The sequence below is a fragment of the Saccoglossus kowalevskii genome, chromosome 2 (genome assembly GCF_978046115.1).
Source record: "Saccoglossus kowalevskii chromosome 2, keSacKowa6.1, whole genome shotgun sequence".
Taxonomy (NCBI): domain Eukaryota; kingdom Metazoa; phylum Hemichordata; class Enteropneusta; family Harrimaniidae; genus Saccoglossus; species Saccoglossus kowalevskii.
The window spans coordinates 42,011,958-42,035,949 of NC_140642.1; the positions used below are offsets into that span (position 1 = coordinate 42,011,958).

General features: G+C 40.1%; 1 protein-coding gene, 2 long non-coding RNA genes and 4 pseudogenes across 3 annotated transcripts; all 7 read right to left on the reverse strand.

The window, feature by feature from the left end:
• Window positions 1-3,621: 3,621 nt before the first annotated feature.
• LOC144346035 (5S ribosomal RNA) lies at window positions 3,622-3,741 on the reverse strand (annotated as a pseudogene).
• A 312-nt stretch (window positions 3,742-4,053) lies between these two features.
• LOC144346018 (5S ribosomal RNA) lies at window positions 4,054-4,173 on the reverse strand (annotated as a pseudogene).
• Window positions 4,174-5,529: 1,356 nt separating this feature from the next.
• LOC144346039 (5S ribosomal RNA) lies at window positions 5,530-5,649 on the reverse strand (annotated as a pseudogene).
• Window positions 5,650-5,744: 95 nt separating this feature from the next.
• On the reverse strand, window positions 5,745-5,864 carry LOC144346019 (5S ribosomal RNA; annotated as a pseudogene).
• Window positions 5,865-14,455: 8,591 nt separating this feature from the next.
• On the reverse strand, window positions 14,456-15,056 carry LOC144344545 (uncharacterized). Its single transcript, XR_014931461.1, has 2 exons — window positions 14,924-15,056; window positions 14,456-14,551 (listed from the first exon to the last, which is right to left on the reverse strand). It is a non-coding gene; the product is annotated as an uncharacterized LOC144344545 (long non-coding RNA).
• A 461-nt stretch (window positions 15,057-15,517) lies between these two features.
• On the reverse strand, window positions 15,518-21,886 carry LOC144344544 (uncharacterized). Its single transcript, XM_078006438.2, has one exon. The coding sequence runs from the start codon at window positions 21,884-21,886 to the stop codon at window positions 15,518-15,520; it is 6,369 nt and encodes a 2,122-aa protein (XP_077862564.2).
• Window positions 21,887-22,184: 298 nt separating this feature from the next.
• Window positions 22,185-22,785, reverse strand: LOC144359657 (uncharacterized). The gene is made up of 2 exons (XR_014931462.1): window positions 22,653-22,785; window positions 22,185-22,280 (listed from the first exon to the last, which is right to left on the reverse strand). It is a non-coding gene; the product is annotated as an uncharacterized LOC144359657 (long non-coding RNA).
• Window positions 22,786-23,992: the final 1,207 nt, after the last annotated feature.

Genomic DNA, 23,992 nt, shown 5'->3' on the forward strand with positions numbered 1-23,992 from the left:
ATACACAGTATATTATCTGCAATATCGTGGCCTGATACACAACAACTTTTGTCGTCAGAAATAATTGAACTAAGAACATTACGTAGACGAAACGCTAACAACTTTGAAATAAGTTTGTAATCTACGTTTAAAAGCGAAATCGGACGCCAGTTAGCAATAAAACGTTTATCACAATCTTTCTTTGGAATTACTGTAATGACGCTTGTGCGTAAACTATGGGGCAATATGTTGTTTTCATAAATGAGATTTGTTATATCCGTGAAGTCATCACAAATGTTCAACCAGAAACATTTATACCACTCTACGGTCAGACCGTCAATACCTGGCGATTTATCGTTTACAATTTTAGAGAGTACCAGACTTAATTCTTCATTAGTTATTTCTCTGTCTAAAGTAGTTTTGTCCTCATTTGAGAGTTTATTTTCAATTGAATTAAGCAGAAAGGACGGATCGCTTACTGTGAGATCTTTTTCGAAATTTTCTTTGTAGAAGTCTGCAACATATGGGATAATTGTATCGGATGTGGACAAAATCTGTCCATGATCGTCCACAATGCATTTCAGTGTTTTTTTCTCTTGTTTACATTTTTCAAGTGTCAAAAAATATTTAGTATTTTTTTCACCCTCTTCTATAATTTGTGCTTTGCTGCGGATAGCGGCACCTTTTGTTTCGTTTACAATGATGTTGTTTAGTTCATCCTGTAGACGTGTTGCGCGTGTCAAACAGTAGTCAGGATATTTTGACGCTTTAGCGTATTCATATTTAATTTTTTTCTCTAATGATGTTTTTAGTTTTCGACTGGCTTTGGCTTTTTCCCAGCAATATTACAGGAAATGCGTTTAATTTCCCATTTAAGATGTCCCCACCATTCTATTTTATTTTGCAGGTAGATACCATCTTTTCGGGAATTGATAATGAGAGTTTTAATTTCGTGTACGTATATTTGGTATTTTAATAGACAGTTGTTAAAGTGCCAGAGACCCGGTCCGCGCCGAGTTTTAGAAAAATCAAAAGTCAATTTAATTGCATCGTGATCGCTAAAAGGAAATGCAATTATTTTGCTGGAAGTACAGCAGTGTAATTTCTCAGCTGATACCAGACAGTAATCGATTCGGCTTTGGCATAATTGCTGGTCAATAACCCTCCGCCATGTGAATTCACACTGAGATGCATGCTGAGCTCTCCAAATAACAATCAAGGATTTTTGTTATAAAAATGTTTTTAAATAGTCTCTAGAACGATCTTTATTATACAATGTACCAGATTTATAGAGGTCTTGATTTAAATCTCCAATTATAATGTTTGGGCGATCGTTACACAAATAATGGCCAATGTGTTCAAAAAAGTGTCGTCTTTCTGTCATATTGTTGGGGGCATACACATTAATCAAATTAATATAATTATGATCAATATCCAGTGTGACTTGGAGTAGCCTTTCTAGAAAAGTGAGACTCTCGCTACAATCTGTCACAGTTATACCGGATGTTTCCGATACAAATAAGGCAACACCACGCATACCACGGTCACACTGGTTTCTTGTAGTGCGACAACACTAAATTTATGAAGTTTACAATACTGTATTGTATCTGATAGTTTTGTCTGATTTCTTAGACCGTTAATATTGATAGATACCAGTGTGACCATAATGGCGTATATGAAAAGTGGTAATTTTAACAAAATCATTGTTCAGGTGTCGTTAATTACCTCTCCTGATATGACCTGGTCTGTGATGGCATCTTTCGGTTTAAACTTGGTATGTGATTGTTCAATGTTCAGTTTTGGTGCTATTTTTTCCTTCGATGACTCTGTGGAGTACCTGCCTCGTTTTCAGTAGATGAATCGTGCTGCCGTTTGACGGTTGTAGACAACTTTGATTTGTTAGACTGTTTTTTGGTTACTCTCTTTCTTTGGTCGTCTTTGACAGTTGTTTCATTGTCTGAAAGGTGGAGATTGTGAGATGCCAAGTCCGGACGGCTGCAATCAGCAGCCTCTTCCGCATTTTCAAACCCGAGATCTTCCGTTTCGTCCATTCCGTCGCTGTCATATTCGTTATCAGGTTTTCTAGCATTCTCATCGCCGGTGTCATTCGTTCTCTTTAAACTTGTCTTCATTGGTGTTCCATTATTCTCCTCGTTGGATTCGAATTCCCCAACGACTGCTTTCTTTTCCGTGAAGTCTCTAACAGAATTATAACAATGACGTGCGATGTGACCATTTTCTCCACATTTAAAGCACTTGCGATTTTCACAGATTCTCTCTGTATGACCTAGTTGTTTGCAGATTTTCCACATATAACTAGGACAGTCGTGAATAACGTGGCTTTCACTTAAACAATTGTAACACACACTATGCTTATTGTTATGTAATTAACGAGTGTATGGCCCATTGTCTTCAAACTTGATAGCATTTGGCAATGACTTCACACTTGCAGGGAATTCAACCCGAACAAAGTGAGTACCATTTTCAACAGAGGGGGCCTCTCGGTAGTATTTGTGCAACACTGGGCTTCTAATTGTGCATCCAAATTGTTCCAAACGGCATGTAATTACTTCATCCTGAATATAAGCAGGAACGTTGAAAAACGATACTGTCAGGAAGTTAAGGCTCACGTCATGCACTTCACACTCCACACCATTAATGGCAATGTCTTGTTCGAGTAATAGCTCAACAGACTCGGTAGAAACAAGACTTATTTGCCAAACACCATTAATATTTATACATAACACAGATTCAGTTTCACATGCTCCATGTACAGCCTCAATGACATCTAAAGCCTTAAAATTACAATCAACAATGGTTACCGTGTTGTCTTTTGTGGCAGGTGGTCGCCGAGTGCCTTGAGCACGAGGGGCGGCCATAATGGCCTTACCTCTCGTGCAGCGCTGGAAGAAAACACTGGTCACAGAAGGCCTTTCTTCAGTACCACGAAATAAAAGTGAAAAACGTCTTATGGTGGTAGAACAGCACTACAAATCACTGCGATTAACACAGGATGGCATTCACGTAGCACGGAGATCAGCATATGCTGGAGCACCAGTTGAACACGTCCTACTCGGACAAGAACTGGTGCATTCTGCAATGGTTTGGCATTAGGCTTAATATTCGTTGGAATTGGGTGTCATTTAATGCATCGGCTAGGCAAAAATTCCCGGAAAAACTTAGTATGTACGGTGATATAAAAATGTTGATGAGCCTACTGGACGTGGTATTCCCAGCCGGTCTTCTATGCAAGTACTAACCATGCCTGATGTAGCTCAACTTGATTGACAGTGATTGACTGGTGTATTCTTCAATGGTTTGGTAGTAGGCTGAATGTTTGTCGGAATTGGATGTCATTTAATGTTTCGGTCAGGCAAAAAATGCTGGGAAAAAGTTAGTATGTACGATAGAACAAAAATTTGGATGAGCCTGCTGCACGTGGTATGCACAGCCGGTCTCCCATGCAAGAACTAACCACGCCCGATGCAGCTTACCTTCAGTAATCAGACGGGAACTGGTGTATTATGCAATGGTTTGGCAGTAGTCTGAATGTTCGTCAGAATTGGATGTCATTTAATGCTTTGGCTAGGCAAAAAATCCCGGGAAAATGTTAGTATGTACGGTGGAATAAAAATGTAGATCAGCCTACTGCGCATGGTATTCCCAGCCGGTCTCCCATGCAAGTACTAACCACGACCGATGCAGCTTAACTTCAGTGATCGGACGAGAACTGGTGTATTCTGCAATAGTTTGGCAGAAGGCTGAATATGTGTCGGAATTGGATGTCATTTAATGCTTCGGCTAGGCCAAAAATCCTTGAAAAAAGTTACTATGTATGATGGAATAAGAATGTAGATGAGCCTCCTGCACGTGATATTTCCAGCCAGTCTCCCATGCAAGTACTGACCACGCCCGATGCAGCTTAACTTCAGTGATTGGACGAAAACAGGTACATCCTGCAGTGGTTTGGCAGTAGGCTGAATATTCGTCAGAATTGGATGTCATTTAATGCTTCGGCTAGGCAGAAAATCTCGGGAAAAAGTTAGTATGTATGGGGGAATAAAAATGTAGATGAGCCTACTGCACGTGGTATTCCTAGCAGGTCTTCCATGCAAGTGCTAACCACGCCCGATGCAGCTTAACTTCAGCAATCGGACGAGAACTGGTGTATTCTGCAATGGTTTGGCAGTAGACTGAATGTTAGTTCGAATTGGATGTTATTTAATGCTTCGGCTAGGCAAAAAACGTTAGTATGTACGGTCGATAAAAATGTTGATGAACCTACTGCACATGGTATTCCCAGCCGGTCTTCCATGCAAGTGTAACCCGATTCCTAATCGAGTACAGGTGTTTATATGCAAATGTTGGGTTGCTTCGCCCCATGGTGCATTGCGCTCTCTGAATCCCTTTGGACTTGTTGGTCGGTCACCATGTGGAGTGGTTGCCTGTCGCTTTTTGTGAGCCACGGAATTGTCTTGCCAGCAGTCGGTCCTTAAAGCTTGAAATAAGACTGTAATTTAAATTCAGTTGCAGAGTTGTCAGGCTATATTTTTGCGCTGTAAGGGGACGTGCCACGTAGGAGAAATCGGTAAACTTGGAACACGTATAATCAGGATCCCATAGTTAGCTACAAATAACCGTGCTGGATAACTACCTTGCTGTCGCAATTATTGCCAATATATGAAGAGATTATAGTGAACTGTAGTGATTTGTTAATTGTATTTTATATTATTGTTTAAATGCATCTGCGAACATGTCCTGCCTAACTAGTGTGATCAGCACTTAATCTATTCCTACCGGGGTGTACCTGTGTGCATATTACCACAAGTCAGGTGCCACTGTGTTGCATATTGTTGTATAATAGTCTATTGCCATTATTGGTTGTTCCATTATCGTGCATACGTTACACAGGTGAGAGTGTACCTGAAGTATTCAGTGAAAAATTGGGTTGATTGGATTGGGTTGAGTGGACCTCGTTTTGTTACAATTAGTCGGTACATTCTCCTTAGGTGACGTATACTCGGCATGGACGTGACTGACTTTAGAGTTTATAATTTTGTGTTAGTAATTATTAAATAAGTTGTTGTGAATGATAATAAGTGTGGTGACCATCATTTGGTATAGCGTACCTGGGCCCTGTGTTAAAGGCCGGTTACATAAGTACTAACCACGCCCGATGCAGCTTAACTTCAGTGATCGGACGAGAACTGGTGCATTCTGCAATGGTTTGGCAGTAGGCTTAATATTCGTCGGAATTTGATGTCATTTAATGCTTCGGCTAGGAAAAAAATCCCGGGAAAAAGTTAGCATGTACGGTGATATAAAAATGTTGATGAGCCTACTGCACATGGTATTCCCAGCCGTTCTCCCATGCAAGTACTGACCACGCCCGATGCAGCTTAACTTCGGTGATCAGACGAGAACTGGTGTATTCTGCAATCGTTTGGCAGATGGCTGAATGTTAGTCGGGAATGGATGTCATTTAATGCTTCAGCTAGACAAAAACCTCGGAAAAAATTTAGTATATACGGTGTAATAAAAATGTTGATGAGCCTACTGCACGTGGTATTCCCAGCCGGTCTCCCATGCAAGTACTAACCACGCCCGATGCAGCTTAACTTCTGTGTTCGGATGAGAACTTGTGTATTCTGCAATTGTTCGGCAGTAGGCTGAATATTCGTAGGAATTGGATGTCATTTAATGCTTAAGCTAGGCAAAAAATGCCGGGAATTTTTAGTATGTACGGTGATATAAAATTGTTGATGAGCCTACTGCAAGTGGTATTCCCAGCCTGTCTCCCATGCAAGTACTAACCACGCCCGATGCAGCTTAAATTCTGTGTTCGGATGAGAACTGGTGTATTCTGCAATGGTTTGGCAGTAGGCTGAATATTCTTCGGAATTGGATGTCATTTAATGCTTCGGCTAGATAAAAAATCCAGCGAAAAAGTTAGTATGTATGGTGATATAACAATGTTGATGAGCCTAATGCACGTGATATGCCCAGCGGTTCCCCCATGCAAGTACTAACCACGCCCGATGCAGCTTAAATTCTGTGTTCGGATGAGAACTGGTGTATTCTGCAATGGTTTGGCAGTAGGCTTAATATTCGTTGGAATTGGATGTCATTTAATGCTTCGGCTCGGCAAAAAATCCCGGGAAAAAGTTAGTATGTACGGTGGAATAAAAATGATGATGAGCCTACTGCACATGGTATTCCCAGCCGGTCATCCATGCAAGTATCATGATTTATATTTCGGGTTAATGGTGGTTGCCATGACATCTACTGATAAAGGTTAAATGATGAGGCCAGATGGCAGGACTGGTTGAGATCCGTCGACACGTTCTCATGAGCTTGCGATTTCAAGCTTATGCAGTATCTTGGTCTTAGTCCAGAACTAATGATGTATATTGATGTCAACTGTGTAATGTTATTGCTAAACCATTAGCGCCCATAAATATAAACTGACGTTAACACTATGATAGTGATTTTCCTAATATAGTGACGATTAATCAATTGTGTTATGATGTGTAAAACTTTCGTGTGATTGGCTGTTCGTTTGGAGGCAACGCCTCAAAGTCTCTTATACTCTATTGTAATTGGCTAATGGTTGAAAAGTCAATACAGTGATTTGAAGCTGTCTCGCTGGAAGCACGAGTCAGTCAGAGAATCGAAGGCGACACGAATTGAGCTTCTGTGTGTTTTTTGTGAGTCCAACGTGGAGAACAATCGAATCCCGGTTGTGGCAAAAGAGGTCATATTGCAAAAAAAATGTTGGGGAAGGGTACAAACAAGGGATTTGAGAGATATAACTTGTTATAGTTGTGGGGTGAAAGGCCATATTGCTAGAAATTGTAACAACCAACAACAGGGTAACAATTTAAACCCCAAAAGTCTATTTTAGGAAGGGCGGAAAATAGACCAACTATCCATGGGGAAAAAGTGGTAGAAAGCCCTCTTTTGTGTTCAATACCAACCGATATAAATAGTAGTAGTTTGATTAAGGTAAAAATAGATTACATATACGTTTGGGCATTGGTAGACACAGGAGCAGAAATTTAGGTTATTTTAAAAAGTTTCATGCGAAATTTTCCAAGCTTGAGAAATCGTAAAATATATCCCCCGTTTCGAAGTTAAGCGCGTTCTGTGAGCGACTAGATAGTTCTGCTCAGAGGTCGGATCTATGTCAAGACAGAAATTGCTGATCAAAAAGTAACAATTCCTTTCCACATTGTTGACTATACGAAAAGTAATGTGATAATTGGAACAGATTTTCTTGCGGAACATAAAGCAGTTATTGATTTCTCAGCACGAAAGTTTCACTTTCAAAAATCAAAATCCAAAATCCCCAATATAGACACATAGTATCACGATTCCCCCCAAAACACAACAAATTATAATTAATAAATAACTCTAGCACTATTCCAATGGCGTAATTGCGGAGAATAGATGCGTGAATAATTTATCTAAGTACGGGTTATTGACCGCAAAAGCAATAATGAACAATTAGAATAATGAATCTATCGGACACAGAAATTCAAATTCCCCGAGGTATTAGGGTTGGAATGATACAATGCTTGACCCAAGATACTGGCATAATTGACGTTGGCTCAGAGAAGGAACCCTTAAATTTGAATGAGTTTACGTATAATAATTACCCTTGTGAAAATGTAAACCCTTTAATGTTGACATGACGGGAGCTGATTTAGACTCTGGACAAAAAGAAACATTCAAGAAATTTTTAAATATGAATGGAGATGTATTTGCAGAGATTGCCGGTCATATGGGCCACATAAAGGTAATACAACGTAAAATTAGATTGATTGGCGACCCTGACCCAATTAGTTGTCGACCATACAGAGTTACTCCTCAAAAAAGGTCGGAAATTGAGAAACAGATTAATGATATGTTATGTGAAGATATAATTTCCCCTTCTGTGTCAGAGTGGAGTTTTCCAGTCATATTGGTTACGAAACATGGGGGTGCTTACAGATTCTGTGTCGACTATAGGAAATTGAACGCAATTACGAAATTAGAGCCATATCCGTTACCCTTAATTGTAGATTGTTTTGACTCCTTAGGGATAGCCAAATCCAAATATTTTTCGACGCTTGATTTAAAAAGTGGATATTTCCAATAAGACTTACACCCAGACAGTCGTGAACTTACTGCATTTATGACCCATGCTGGGAATTATCAATTTAACCGATGTCCAATGGGAGTTGCTGGGAGTGGACATTCATTCCAACGGCTCATGAATATTGTGCTTAGGCGATTAAATTGGAAGAGTTGTTTGGTTTATTTAGATGATATAATCGTGTTTTCCGGTACTTTTGAGAAACATTTAGAAGACCTAAATCAAATATTTCGAAGGTTGCGAGCGGATAATCTAAAACTGAAGCAAAGTGTAAATTTGCCTGTAGGAAGTAAAGTATTTGGGTCATTTAATAAGTATGGACGGCATTAGGGCGGACCCAGATAAATGTGCAGCTATAAGTGATTTTCCCATTCAACATGACGTAAAAAGTTTAAGAGGATTCTTAGGTATTTGTAATTATTATAAAAAGTTAGTGTTCCAATATGCGAAAATAGCGAGGCCTTTGAACGCAATGACTAGTAAAAATGTAACGTTTGAATAGACAGAAGAATGTCAACGGGCATTAAAACAGCTGAAAGAGGCGCTAACAAATCCACCTATATTAGCCTACCCCAATTGCGAGAAACCATTTATATTAAGTTGTGACGCCTCTGGGCAAGCCATCGGGTTTATTTTATCGAAATTGCAAGACGGAAGAGTTATTGCATATGGCGGGCGGGCGTTAACCCCAGCAGAGCGCAATTATTCTATAACACAATTAGAGGCGTTGGCCGTAGTGGTAGGAATTAAATATTTTGACCCGTATTTAAGGCACGCAAAATTCAAGGTAATAACGGACCATACGAGTTTAAAGTATATATTCGGGTAAGTAAGGCCCAAGGGCCGAATCGGAAGGTGGGTCATCGCGTTACATAGGCCCGGTAAGATTCACCAAAACGCCGATGCATTGTCTAGACGTACCTAAGGGCCCCAAATGCCTACAGAATTAGAGGAGGATGATGATTTAATCAGAATAATATCCTTAATAACTGATAAAGCCCAACCAGAAATTAATAATGAAAAACCGGTAGACGTACATTTCGAAGGGAATATGGTCGGTGGAATGCCTGAAGACACAGGCTGGTGCAATGTTGGTGAAATGCAACGGGCCGACCCAGAAATAAGCCAAATAATAGAATATTTAACAAATGGGACCCTACCACCTGAACCGCGCAAAGCGCGAATATTGGCATATACTAGGGAAAATTATATCACCTCTGGTTCCTCAGGTTCCCCAAGAGTAGATTTAGTAAAGAACAGGATTGTGTAAAAACAGTTAGTCATTCCACATAAATTAAGAAATCGCGTTTCAGAACAATTTCACAATGAAGTGACAGTGGGTCATTTTGGGTTTGCAAAAACCTATGCTTCAATCAGACAGCGTTATTATTGGTCAAAAATGGCTTCTGAAATCCACAGTTGGGTGTCTACGTGTGTAGACTGCTCCACTAGGAAATCTCCTAAACTACGCTCCAAGGCCCCCCTAATGCCATTAAAATTAGAGGCCCCCTGGTATAGGGACGGAGTTGATTTTATTGGACCCATACATAAAACTCGGGCGGGAAATCGATACATCATCGTGTTTACTGATCACTTCACGAAATGGGCTGAGGCTTTTGCGACGGAAAACATGTCAGCGCGTACAACAGCTAGAATTCTATTTGATGAAATTATATGCAGGTACGGAGCACCACGATGTCTGTTATCAGACAGGGGTCAAAATTTCTTATCAGAAGTAATCAGGGCGACCTGTCAAATGTTTAGAATCAGAAAAGCCAACACAACACCATATAACCCACAATACAACGCGAATACGGAACGTTTTAATCAAACATTAATTCAAATATTAAGTATGTTTTGCGACTCTAGACAAGAGGATTGGGATGTATTTATACTGGCCCTGTTATTTGCGTATAGAGTAACCAGGCAGGAAACAATTCAGGAAACGCCATTTTATTTGACGTATGGGAGATGGGCGACGTTGCCAATAGATACAGTATTGTTAGAACCGGAACAAGGGAATAAAATACCCCGAGATTATGCAGAACTACTAAAAGAGAAATTAAAAGTCGCAAAGAAACTGCTTTGAAATGGATTGAAGCTAATCAAGGAAGAATGAAATATTATTTTGACCGGCGACATTGTTTATTTGTATACACCTAAAACAACTTTGGGGTTGAGTACAAAATTGAAACATCGGTGGCACGGGCCATATCGCACATTTGAAAAAGTATCTCCCGTGAATTTCCGATTGCAACGCGTATGTGATGGGAAAATAATAAAAAATATAGTGCATGTGAATAGATTAAAACACGGGGTCTTACGTGAAGAACAAAATGACGAGGATATAATTGGGGAAACCTCTGAACTTGAAATTGTGAATACTGATGGGAGGGATACAGAAATTCAAACTAAACCCCCTCCCACTCAAACGGGAATTATTGAAGAAATTGTTCCTAATTTAGATGATATACCTGAAGGAGAAAATAATTCTGAAGGGTCCAGAGACACAGAGATGAACAGTAAGAATAGCGGATCTTTTGGTATCGAAAAAATTATTAGGGGGCGAATAAGAAATGGTAGAAAAGAATATCTTAATAAATGGGTAGATTATCCAGTGGATCAAAATTCGTAGGAGTGTTATGAAAATTTAAACGAACAGGTGAGATTATTTTTAGAAAACCATGCGACACCCCTTATGGGGTCGACTAAGGCGAATAAGAGAAAGCAAAAGAAATTGATTAATAGTTTAGAGGTATATTAAAAAGAGATTAGGTGTGACAATTCTACTGCCAAAACCATTGCATAATACACCAGTTCTCGTCTGAACACTGAAGTTAAGCTGTATCGGGCGCGGTTAGTACTTGCATGAGAGACCGGCTGGGAATAACACGTGCAGTAGGCTCATTAACATTAACACACCGTACATACTAACTTTTTTCCGGAATTTTTTGCCTAGCCGAAGCATTAAATGACATCCAATCCCAACGAAAATTCAGTCTACTGCCAAACCATTGCAGAATACACCAGTTCTCGTCCGATCACTAAATTTAAGCTGCATCGCACGTGGTTAGAAATTGCATGGGAGACCGGCTGGGAATACTGTGTGCATCAGGCTCAACAACATTTTTATTCCACCATACATCCTAATATTTTCCCAGCATTTTTTGCCTGACCGAAGCATTAAATGACATCCAATTCCGACTAACATTCAGCCTACAACCAAACCATTGCAGAATACACCAGTTCCTGTCTGATCACTGAAGTTAAGCTGCATCGGGCGTGGTTAGTACTTGCATAGGAGGCCGGCTTGGAATACCACGTGCAGTTGACTCATGAACATTTTTATTCCACCGTACATATTAACTATTTTCCTGGATTTTTTGCCTAGTCCAAGCTTTGAATGACATCCAATTCCGACGAATATTCAGCCTACTGCCAAACCATTGCAGAATACACCAGTTCTCGTCCGATCACTAAATTTAAGCTGCATTGCACGTGGTTAGAAATTGCATGGGAGACCGGCTGGGAATACTGTGTGCATCAGGCTCAACAACATTTTTATTCCACCATACATCCTAATATTTTCCCAGCATTTTTTGCCTGACCGAAGCATTAAATGACATCCAATTCCGACTAACATTCAGCCTACAACCAAACCATTGCAGAATACACCAGTTCCTGTCTGATCACTGAAGTTAAGCTGCATCGGGCGTGGTTAGTACTTGCATAGGAGGCCGGCTTGGAATACCACATGCAGTTGACTCATGAACATTTTTATTCCACCGTACATATTAACTATTTTCCTGGATTTTTTGCCTAGTCCAAGCTTTGAATGACATCCAATTCCGACGAATATTCAGCCTACTGCCTAACGACTTCAAAATACACCAGTTCCCGTCCGATCACTGAAGTTAAGCTGCATCGGGCGTGGTTAGTACTTGCATGGGAGACTGGCTAGGAATACCAAGTGCAGTAGGCTCAACTACATTTTTATTCCACCGTACGTCCTAACTTTTTCCCAGATTTTTTTGCCTGGCCGAAGCATTAAATGACATCCAATTCCGACGAATGGACGTGTCAGTCTTGGGCTCCTGCAATCCGGTGTAATCCAGCGTGTAGCTGAGCATTTACTTTGGATTTTTTGCTTTCCTGCTTCGTGTAATAACGAACATTATTACTGTACTACTATTTTGGTAATTTGCCGTCGTTTTCGCGACTATCCAGCCTGAACAGAAGATCTGTTCAGGCTGGTAGTGAAGCCAAGATGGCCGCCATAGGAGTTCGAACAACCGGAACAAAGAATCATACAATTACATTGTGTGATGAGGGATACTCTGCTATTGAGGTTATTGAGTCTGTTCAGCAAGCAACATCAGAGAGATCAATTCTAAGCTGTATGATTATTAATGGAACCTGGCAGCTAACTATGAAGTCTACTGTCAATATCGACTCGCTGTTTCAACAAGGTGTAACGCTTAGGGGCAATGAGATCGAGGTACATGGTGTAACTAGACAGTTTACTACTGTATCATTTCTGAACGTTCCAATTTATATTGATGACGATGAAATTATAAAGAAATTGACACAGTTTGGTTGTATGATTGGAAGCCGTGTGATTCATAAATTCCACAGAGAAGCACCTACAATAGAAAACGGCATAAGATTTGTAAGAGTCGAATTCCCAACTGGTATTAAATCACTACCATATGCTGTGAAATTCGAGGAGAACGGGCATTATGTCCAGCTAATTCACAACAATCAGAGAAAAGTATGCAACAACTGTCTTAGTGAAGACCAAATCATACGCCAATGCCCATCATACATTTGCACAGTGTGTCTAAGAAAAGGCCACACAGAAAGGAAATGTCGGGCACAAAAATGCTACAAGTGTGGACAATTTGGACACATATCAAGAGATTGTGACGAAAATACAAATCGCCGTGAATAATCAAAAACTGACAACTACGAACCAAAGGATGATAACCCTGAAAACCGACTTGAAAACGACAATTCCACCGCTATCTACCAAGAAGACTGTGCGAGCCAATTTAATGTTAAGGATAACAAGTATGAAACAACGAACAATGAAGCTGCAAATGATAACCCTTCTGATTATTCAATTTCTTCCCCACCGGCTACCGAAACCTTACCAACACCAATCGATATCGACAACGATGAACTTCCTACTGGAACAAATGTAAAAAAAACGGCAACACGAGTCTTCAACAGACAATGACAATGAAAACCAGACCGATCCGACTGCACCAACAAGAAGGAAAAAGAACACACCTAAACCAAATCTTGAACATTCACGCAAGCTGTTCACCCCAAAATCGAAAAACAATATCTGACAATAATGATTAAGTTCTATTTATTATTAATGTTCCTCACATCCCTCAGTGTTTTAATGGTTGTGCTAGCCTCCGCAAACGCCAATGGTTTACGAAACATCAATAAACTGAATAATTTAGTTCATTATGCTAATTCACATAAAGTTGACATTCTTGCAATTCAAGAAACCTTCTGGCAGGACTCCATTGTTCCAACCATTAAAACACTGTGGGATGGTGATGTAATAACCGATAATTGCCGCGACCAGTGCAACCGTGGTATGAGAGGGGTATCACTCCTAATTTCCAAAGCCTCAGGTGTGAAAATTATTAAGAAAAAATCGAGTGACCTTTTTAGTGGGCGAGTACTTAAAGTAATTATCGAAATAGATGTAGTGATACTGCTACACTCAGGTTCATAAAGATCATTCAAGACAACAGTTGAAAGACTTAATTGCCAGTAACAACCTAATCGATATTTGGCGTACCCATCACCCGCGGTCAAGAGAGTATACTTGGCGGCGTTCGGTCGACAATAAATTACTTCAAAGTCGTATAGACAACTGTTTTATATCCGCAAATAGTTTACACCTATGCACTCATAGTTCTATCTCAAAATTTCCGTATAGCGATCATGACTGCATAATATACAAATTTGATATGTCCAGTGTTAAACGTGGTCGTGGTGTTTGGCATTTTAACAACTCTCTCTTAGAAGACCTTGAATACACAAAATTAATTTCTGAACATATTACAAAAAGTCGTACATATTCTGTGTATTCTGAAAATAAACTTGCCTGGTGGGAACTTTTGAAAAACGAAATAAAATGTATTACGACCCGCTTTGACAAGCAGAAAGCTAATGCCACGTGTAGCGTCTATAAACCCATATTCCAGAGCCCTGTGTCTTCTACTGGTAGCTCATGAAAATGTCTATAGATACATATGCCGATTAGCTGGGTCACTCCGTCGTCAATGCGTCTTCCTCACAATAATGAAACAAATGTCCGTAATGATTGATGACAATTTATTTCCTTTAAGTATAGCTCAGTACAACCAAACTTTGCAATGAAGTACGAGTACACATATGATGAACGATTGACTGAAATAGCAAATAAATAAAAGAAACAATAAATATCATGTCTCATCTCTACACTAACACATTTTGGCATTATAAATTGACAATGAGTGGTAGACTGACAGCGCCATCTAGTGGCGAAACAACTGACGTAATGCAGCAAAAAATATATGCAAGAAATCTATCACTAACATATCAAATAATCACTTAGAAATCACTAGACATGCGTAATCTATGAAAATATCATGAGCAAGAATAATGTGAAATCATCAAAGTAAAGTACTAAGTGAACAGGGTTTAAAAGCACATGTTATTGCATCATCGGTAAATAAACATTTCATGCCCTCACGCAAATACATGAATTATCACTCAAAAACGCAATCAAATGTTTCATACCGTATTTGTAGATCTTCCCAAGCACAATCGACCTCAGTATAGTCGTATTTCGGTAGTTTCTGTGTTCATTGAACACGATTTGACGTAAAAGTATTTGAAGATCAATAACTTTACCAGCTCTCAGGCAGCAGATAGTGTCTGTGAGTTCGTTATCTACTACCTCCAAAACAAAGTAATAAATGTAACTCGAACTGTAGGTGGCGCTATACCGTCAGTTAACAAAAGGCACATTTAAGTGAAATATAAGATAGGGCTATAGAGCCTAAAATAACATTTCGGTGACAATGACTAAGTAAAAATAATAAAGCAGAACTTTGGCCATAACATTCCGGCCCCTTAATTGTGAAGATCCTGTCGTAACAATTACACAAAACTTTATAAATGCCAAATTCTAAAATTCTTCTAAACTAAGGTGTTTCTATGGGTCAGCATCAAGTCCCACAAATAGTAAGCCATGCACAAGCAGAAAAGTGACATCAACAATGCAACCCATGTATGCGAACCATGCAGACACGCCACAATCATTCTCACGGTAGGCAATACACGTACCATCCAACCCAATAACTACAAAGCCGGCCATCGAATTTAGATACTTTATGGCAGTGGCTTGGAATTGTCAGAGACACCTTCTACATCTACTTCCAAAAGTAAGCACAGTTTGTCAACGGGTCGCAATAAAACATTGGCCTTGGTCTTCACTTTTCCCATTCGCACTAGACCTTTCCGGTCCTTCATTATCTCAATAACTTTGCCCATTGGCCATGCATTCCTTGGGACGGAATTATCTGCAATCAAGACAATGTCTCCTACGGCAAGATTCCTTTTAGGTTGTAGCCATTTTTGTCTTTCTTGAAGCAGCGGCAAGTATTCCCTCAACCATCTTTTCCAAAACATATCCGCCAGATACTGAACTTGGCGCCATCTACGTCTTGCGTAGATATCATTTCTATCAAAGACTCCAGGTGGTAAGTTTTGGTAAGATTGAAGCAACAATAAGTGGTTAGGTGTCAAGGCTTCTAAGTCATTGGGATCTTCGGATACTGTTGAAATAGGACGTCCATTTATTATGGACTCAACCTCGCAAAGGAGTGTCTGGAGTGCCTCGTCATCCAGGTGAATTGTTTGCTCCTTAAAGAGGGAAAACAAAATTTTCCTTATGGTTCTGATTTGCCTTTCCCATATTCCTCCAAAATGAGAGCCAGCTGGCGGATTAAATTTCCAGTCTATGTCTACCTGGTGGAGTGCACTACTAATCTTTGTATGGTTCCACCTATCGATTTCTGCCTGCAGTTCACGCTTTGCACCAACAAGATTTGTACCGTTATCTGACCGAACAGATTTGACATTGCCCCTCCTAGCTTTAAATCTTCTAAAGGCATTAATGCAGGAGTCTGTATCCAGTGAATGAGCAATTTCCAAATGAACTGCTCGAGAGGCCATACATGTAAATATTACTCCATATCTTTTGACTGTACCACGGCCCCGTTTGACTTCAAGTGGTCCGAAGTAGTCGACACCAGTGTGAGTAAAAGGTGGGTGATCTGGTGTTATCCGCTCTATAGGCAAGTCTGCCATCTTCTGCTCACCCACTTTAGCTCTGTAACTTCGACAGGTAACACAGTTAGACACTATCTTTCTGACCATTGCATTGGCACACATGATCCAGTACTTATGTCGTAGTCTGTTCAACATAGTATTTCTACCAAGGTGTCCCACTCCTTTGTGTACATCTTCTAAAATAAGGTTTGACACTGGGGAATCTTTAGGAAGAATAACTGGGTGCTTTGCACTGTATGATAATATTGAACGCGCTAGGCGTCCACCAACTCTTATGAGTCCATCTTCCATCATCGGGTCTAGTTTGTACAAATGACTAGTACGTTTAATTCTTGGTTGATCTGACGTTAATGCTACTATCTCCTCAGAAAAATGCTGGCATTGAATATAAGCCACAATACATTTTTCTGCGCTTCTCAAATTATCTATTGTAAGATATACTTCATTTACTGCTTTCTTTGCATTCAACATTGCTGCCATCTTTAGCTTTCTCATCTGTTCATTCACCATTTTGTCTCTCTCTTCTGGATCCATTTCATCTTTACTTAAGGCTTGTTTGTACTCTTTACGTTTAGCAACCCATCTTTGCAGGTTACATTTGGCCATCAAAATCCAGGCAACTGATTTCTTCAGTTTCATCCAACTGGAGAAGCGTGCAAAGAGTCCATCGATTTCTGTCTCTGGTCCTTGTCCTTTGAGAATCGCAGAGTTAGCTTCTCTTTTAACCTCAGGATCCCCATCTATGATCGTCATAGGTATTGCATTACATTTAGGCCATTCTAATTCAGGTCTCCAAAGAAAGTCCGGACCATTTAGCCATCTCTCTCTACGTATGGAGTCATTCACCTTGAGACCTCTGGAAGCGTCATCTGCTGGGTTGGACTTTGTGTCCACGTACCTCCATTGTGACATCTGTGAGCCCTCTCTAATGGTGTTAACACGATTAGCTACAAAGGTATGAAAGCGGGTACTTTCATTTGCACAGTAGCGAATGACGGACATGCTGTCTGTCCAGAAGAATGTTTCACTGAATTTGAAGTCTAGCTCTCTCTGTATCATTCTATTCATGCGTACCGAAATAGTGGCTGCAGACAGTTCCATGCGAGGGATAGTTACTTTCTTCAGCGGTGCAACCCTAGACTTACCAACCAAGAGGGCACAATGAATCTTTCCTATCTCATTTACTAGGCGTAGATATGACACAGTGCCATAGCCAAGCTCGCTGGCATCCGAGAAGTTGTGGATCTGGCAGGACATTATCTTACCAAAACTTGCAGGCTTGAAACACCTAGGTACCGAGATTGTCTCCAGCTGTGGCAGGTCTGCTACCCATCTGTGCCATTTCTGCAGGTCTTTAGGTCCAATATCATCATCCCACCCAATACCACGATGACACAAGTTTTGTAGGATGATCTTGCCAGGTAATACAAAAGGAGCAGCTAGTCCTATAGGATCGTAAATAGAGCTTATTACTGACAATATACCTCGTCTTGTAGATGGACGCTCTTGAATGTCTATCCCAAATCCTAGCGTATCAGATTCAACATTCCAATACACACCAAGAGCACGCTGGGTGGGGAGATCATCATAACTCAAATTCAAATGCTTCACATTTTTAGCTTGACTGTCTACAGGAATTGATTTCAAGACCGTATGACTGTTGGTAATCCACTTGGTTAAGTTGAATCCTCCTTTGCGGCAGATACTTATCAGGTCTTGTACAACGGATATTGCCTTCGTCTCGGTATCACAGGATTTGAGGCAGTCATCTACGTAAAAGTTCTTTAGAACAGTATCAATGATTTCCGGCTTGAATTCATCCTTATTAGCTGTAGCAGTCTTGCGTAGCGCTGTATTCGAACAGCTTGGTGACGATACTGCACCAAATAAATGAACCATCATTTTATATACTTCAGGTTTTCTATCAAGTTCGCCATTTGGCCACCAATAAAAACGCAGACAGTCGCTGTCATGTATTGGGACCTTTACTTGATGAAACATAGCCTCTACGTCTGCCATAAGGGCTACTGGTTCTTGCCTGAACCGCAAGAGAACACCAAGTAGGTTGTTAGTCAGATCAGGTCCTTGTAGTAACAAGTCGTTTAAGGATACACCGCACCATTTCGCAGAACAATCGAAGACTACTCGTATCTTGTCTGGTTTCTTAGGGTGGTATACCCCATGGTGAGGTATATACCAGACTCTACCGTCATCTCTATCAAGCACCTCCTGCGGAACCTGAACAGCATAATGCTTTTGAATAATATCCGACATAAACTTTGTGTAGTCAGCATGAAACTTGGGTTCTTTCCTTATTCTCCTTTCAAGTCCTTTAAGTCTCTGCATGGCATAGTCTTTATTATTAGGTAGCCTTGCATCGTCCTTACGAAATGGCAAACCAATCTCATAGTGTCCATCCACATAGCGCATAGAGCTATCTACTTTCTCAATAAACGCTTTGTCCTCTTGAGAGTGTTCTCTCCTATCGTTGATAGAGTGTTCTGGAAAGTCCATGTTGATAGAGCTTCTGACCAATTTATCTAACTGCCTTAGTTCCTCTATCTCTTGTATGGCAATGATTTCAGCTTTATTGACAGTCAAACTATTTTGAACTGTGTCAATCTTATTGTCACCTTCACCACGGACAACATTCCATGCCACCCATCCCAAGAGAGTTCTTGAAGCATGAGGACTCCCACGTGGTCCTGTCAATATTTCTAGTGGAGTATATGCATCGGGTACTCCATTTCCAATAAGTAATCCCACATCCGCGTTCACCTTAGGCAGATCCAGGGCACACATATGTGGCCATTTAGTAACATCTTCTGTAGTAGGCATGTGGTGGCGCGAAACAGGCATTTTGTGTTTAGTGTAGACTTTTGGTAGCTTCACTGTGTTTTCACCACCTAAATCACTCACTTCAAGGCCTTTGAGAATATAGGTGCTCATAGTATGAGGGACACCCATTGTGTCAAGAGTAATCTTTGCTCTATCACCATTTACTCCCAATTTTCGCATTATGTCTTCAGTGCAAAAGGATACACTACTGCCCGGGTCAAGGAAAGCATATGTTTCCAAGGCTATACCACTATTCTTAGCCTTTACCAATACTGGGATTATTGCCATAGTACACTCACTGTTACCGGCCCCTGTTTGACCACTCAATTCTTTGTTCACATTTACACATGCGGTAGTGGCTTTCTGGTTGCCATATTTATTTGGCGATACGTCTTCTGTTTGTTGACAACTCCGTCTGTAATTATCATCATGTAAGATAGTGGGGTGATGTCCTTTACACTGTATGCATACTGCCTTAGAGCGACAATTCTTGCTTTGATGTCCTGGCTTTAAACAGCCAAAACAAACTCCTTTATTTCTTAAGAAATTTAACTTGACATCACGAGATTCTTTTGTCAAGTTATCGCATTTTTCCATAATATGACTGGCACTTTTGCAATAAGCACACGGTTTCTCAAATGCTACATGTATCTTAGTGTACTGGCCAGTGACTCTTGTCTCATTCTGAGCTTGGTCTCCTACTGAACCACCTTGAATTGGTCCACCGCATTCAGCTTTGGTCTCTGGTTTAACATTTGTGACATCTGTTGCAAAGCTTCCCCTTGTTTTCTTAGATTGTGTCCGTATCTTTGAGCCTTTACCTGAATTGCTTTCATTGTGCAAAGCCTTCCTTCCATATAATGGGTCGTTTGCCTGTTCAGATTCGGCTTTCACAAAGTCCACCAATTTTTTGAAAGTGACTGGCTTCCCATTCTGCCTAGCATCATATACTCGGCTTCTCCATTTCCCGTGAAGATAGTATGGAAGCTTACCAACAAGTACTTTCATGTGGTCATGATATTCCATTGACTGCATGGCTTCAATGCTTTGTGTTGCGTACTCGCACTCACGCAGAAATATGGCAAACTCATCAAGTGCTTTAGCATCGTCTGCTTTGATAACTGGCCAGTTTTTTGCCTTTTCTAGATATGCGCTAGCAATCATTTGTACATCACCATACCTTCTCTCAAGCTCTTTACATGCGGCTGGATATCCTTGTTCTGCATCGAGATAACTGTAACCTGTTACTATCTTGTTTGCCTCCCCATAAGTGTACTGCTCGAGGTAGTTCATTTTCTCTTCAATGTCATCAGTAACCAATCCTATTCTAGCATTAAACTGGCGAACAAATTTTTTATATTCTATACAGTTGCCTCCAAATTTCTTGATGTCAGACTGTGGCTTTTTCAATTCTTTCACCACCGCCAGAATATCTTCATTAGACGACCGACTACCTGCAGCAGAGGGCCCATAGCTAGCATCACCCACGCGCTCAAAACCGCAACGCAACCCACGCGCATCGCGCACACAGGTCCCACCGACATCACCATCAATATGTGCAGGAAGTACTGCAGTCAGACTCAATACTGGCCCAATATTACACTCTCCTAAACTAGTGTCCTTATTAGAACTAAACATATTATCAACAACCCCAATATAACTAGGTGTTTTATACATACGGTTTGACTGACATCTAGATAGCTGCTCATTATGTGCTACATCACTTTGCCTTTGAGAAATGTCAATGTCATGCAATCTTTGATCTTGCTCGAATTCATTAGTTTCTAACTCAACCAGAACCTTTCGTCGTGCATCTGACACAGCGATTTCGGTTTCCAACTCCAACTCTTCTTCTCTTATTTTGAGTTGCATCTTTGCTTGCTCTTCTTTCATTCTACGTTGCAGTCTAGCTTGATCTTCTTGTCTCCTTGCATTCTCTGCTTCAATTCTAAGCTGTAGAATCGCTTGTTCTTCTTCAATTTGAAGTTGTTCAATCGCCTGTCTTTCCCGTTCTAATGCTTGTTTTTGCTTCAACTTTGCTACTCTAGCTAACAGTTCAGCCTTTCTTTGATCCTCTTTAGCTCTTGCCATGGTCAATGAGCTCAAGCGTGTTGAGGTACTGCTAGTATGGGATTTCTGTGAATGACTTGACGGTGTTTTACTAGTTTGTGAAACGCTGTCCTCTGGCCTCACATTTGCATCAAGCAATCTTCGCGCTTCACACTCTTCACGTCTTATCCATGCCCTTGCACTGGCTCCCACACTTTCAAAATGTTCACTTTGTGGTCTGAACCAACCTTCATGTTTAAGTTGGTCCTCTGGTGATAACAGTTGCTTGTATTCATCGTGGGTAATGAGGAATTCCTCGTATAACACTATCCACTTGGTATAGGCTTGCCTTAATGATTTCAAGTCCGTCAGTGGGTCTCTCATTAAAACCAGGATAGAATCAGTTTCTTTATTCAGCTGCTTACATATAGAAGTGCAGTTCCTTTGTTTGACCTCAGTGAAATATTCTTTGGCCCTTTCAGTTTGCACTCTCGTTCGCTTAGCAAACATTTCCTCCATCTTGTCAGTTTGCAGTTGACTTATCCGTAATTACTAGTTGTGTATCAGGTGTATTGCTGACTGAGATTACTATCAACCAACACTTCAGTACACTTAACACGTATGTCAAAGAATAACTGCCCTGGAAACTCAACGGAGGTTGATCAAATACGTCAATGTAAATGTAGCGTCTATAAACCCATATTCCAGAGCCCTGTGTCTTCTACTGGTAGCTCATGAAAATGTCTATAGATACATATGCCGATTAGCTGGGTCACTCCGTCGTCAATGCGTCTTCCTCACAATAATGAAACAAATGTCCGTAATGATTGATGACAATTTATTTCCTTTAAGTATAGCTCAGTACAACCAAACTTTGCAATGAAGTACGAGTACACATATGATGAACGATTGACTGAAATAGCAAATAAATAAAAGAAACAATAAATATCATGTCTCATCTCTACACTAACACATTTTGGCATTATAAATTGACAATGAGTGGTAGACTGACAGCGCCATCTAGTGGCGAAACAACTGACGTAATGCAGCAAAAAATATATGCAAGAAATCTATCACTAACATATCAAATAATCACTTAGAAATCACTAGACATGCGTAATCTATGAAAATATCATGAGCAAGAATAATGTGAAATCATCAAAGTAAAGTACTAAGTGAACAGGGTTTAAAAGCACATGTTATTGCATCATCGGTAAATAAACATTTCATGCCCTCACGCAAATACATGAATTATCACTCAAAAACGCAATCAAATGTTTCATACCGTATTTGTAGATCTTCCCAAGCACAATCGACCTCAGTATAGTCGTATTTCGGTAGTTTCTGTGTTCATTGAACACGATTTGACGTAAAAGTATTTGAAGATCAATAACTTTACCAGCTCTCAGGCAGCAGATAGTGTCTGTGAGTTCGTTATCTACTACCTCCAAAACAAAGTAATAAATGTAACTCGAACTGTAGGTGGCGCTATACCGTCAGTTAACAAAAGGCACATTTAAGTGAAATATAAGATAGGGCTATAGAGCCTAAAATAACATTTCGGTGACAATGACTAAGTAAAAATAATAAAGCAGAACTTTGGCCATAACACCACGCGAAAATTGAAAAGAAATCTGGAAAAAAATTAAATACGAGAATGTCAAGGCTGCCAAGTACCCAGACTACAACACATCATATCTGCTCAATCTTAATGACGAATTAGACAAAATCATTAGATCAGAAACCGAAGGTGTTGCAATACGCAGTAAATCACAATTCATTGAAGAAGGGGAGAAAAATACTAAATACTTTCTAACATTAGAGAAAATTAAACAAGAAAACAAAACGATAAAAACTCTAATTAGTGAGTGCGACGAAACGCTTAACACAACAGATTCAATTATGAGCGAGATCCACAAATTTTATTCGAAATTGTATACTGAGGAGCCAACTAATCCAGCAAATTCTTACCTGCAAAACAACATCACCTCGATACTCAGCGAGGATGATAAACAGTCTCTTGACAATAATCCAATGGTTAATGAGCTCCAAAAAACGTTACTGGCCATGGTCAACAATAAATCACCGGGTTCTGATGGCCTTACAGTGAACTGGTACAAATACTTTTGGGATGAAATAGCACATGACTTCAATGATATTGTAGGCATTATTTTTGATTCTGGCGAAATGCCCCCAAGCCTTCGTACTAGTATCATTACCTTAATTCCAAAAAAGAACTCAGATCAAAGATTCATTCGCAACTGGCGACCAATTTCCTTGCTAAATACCGACTACAAAATAATATCAAAACTAATGGCCTCTAGACTAAGTAATGTAATCGGTTCAATAATATCCGAGGATCAAACCTGCTGTGTGCCTGGGCGTGATATTGTTGACCACATTTTCTGTTTGCAAGACGTAGTATCTTACACCGCCGAAATAAACAATCCCGGAATCATCCTAAAATTCGACCAAATGAAGGCTTTTGATAGAGTGGATCACTCTTATTTGCAGAGTACCTTGAAATATTTCAATTTTGGACCAAATTTTATCAGATGGATTTCTATACTGTACAGTAATATCGAAAGCAAAGTGAAATGCAACGGCTTCTTGTCCAATTCTTTT

Excerpts from the sequence above, each read along its gene's own strand:
- LOC144344544 (XM_078006438.2), bottom strand. The coding sequence starts at position 21,886 with ATGGAGGAAATGTTTGCTAAGCGAACGAGAGTGCAAACTGAAAGGGCC.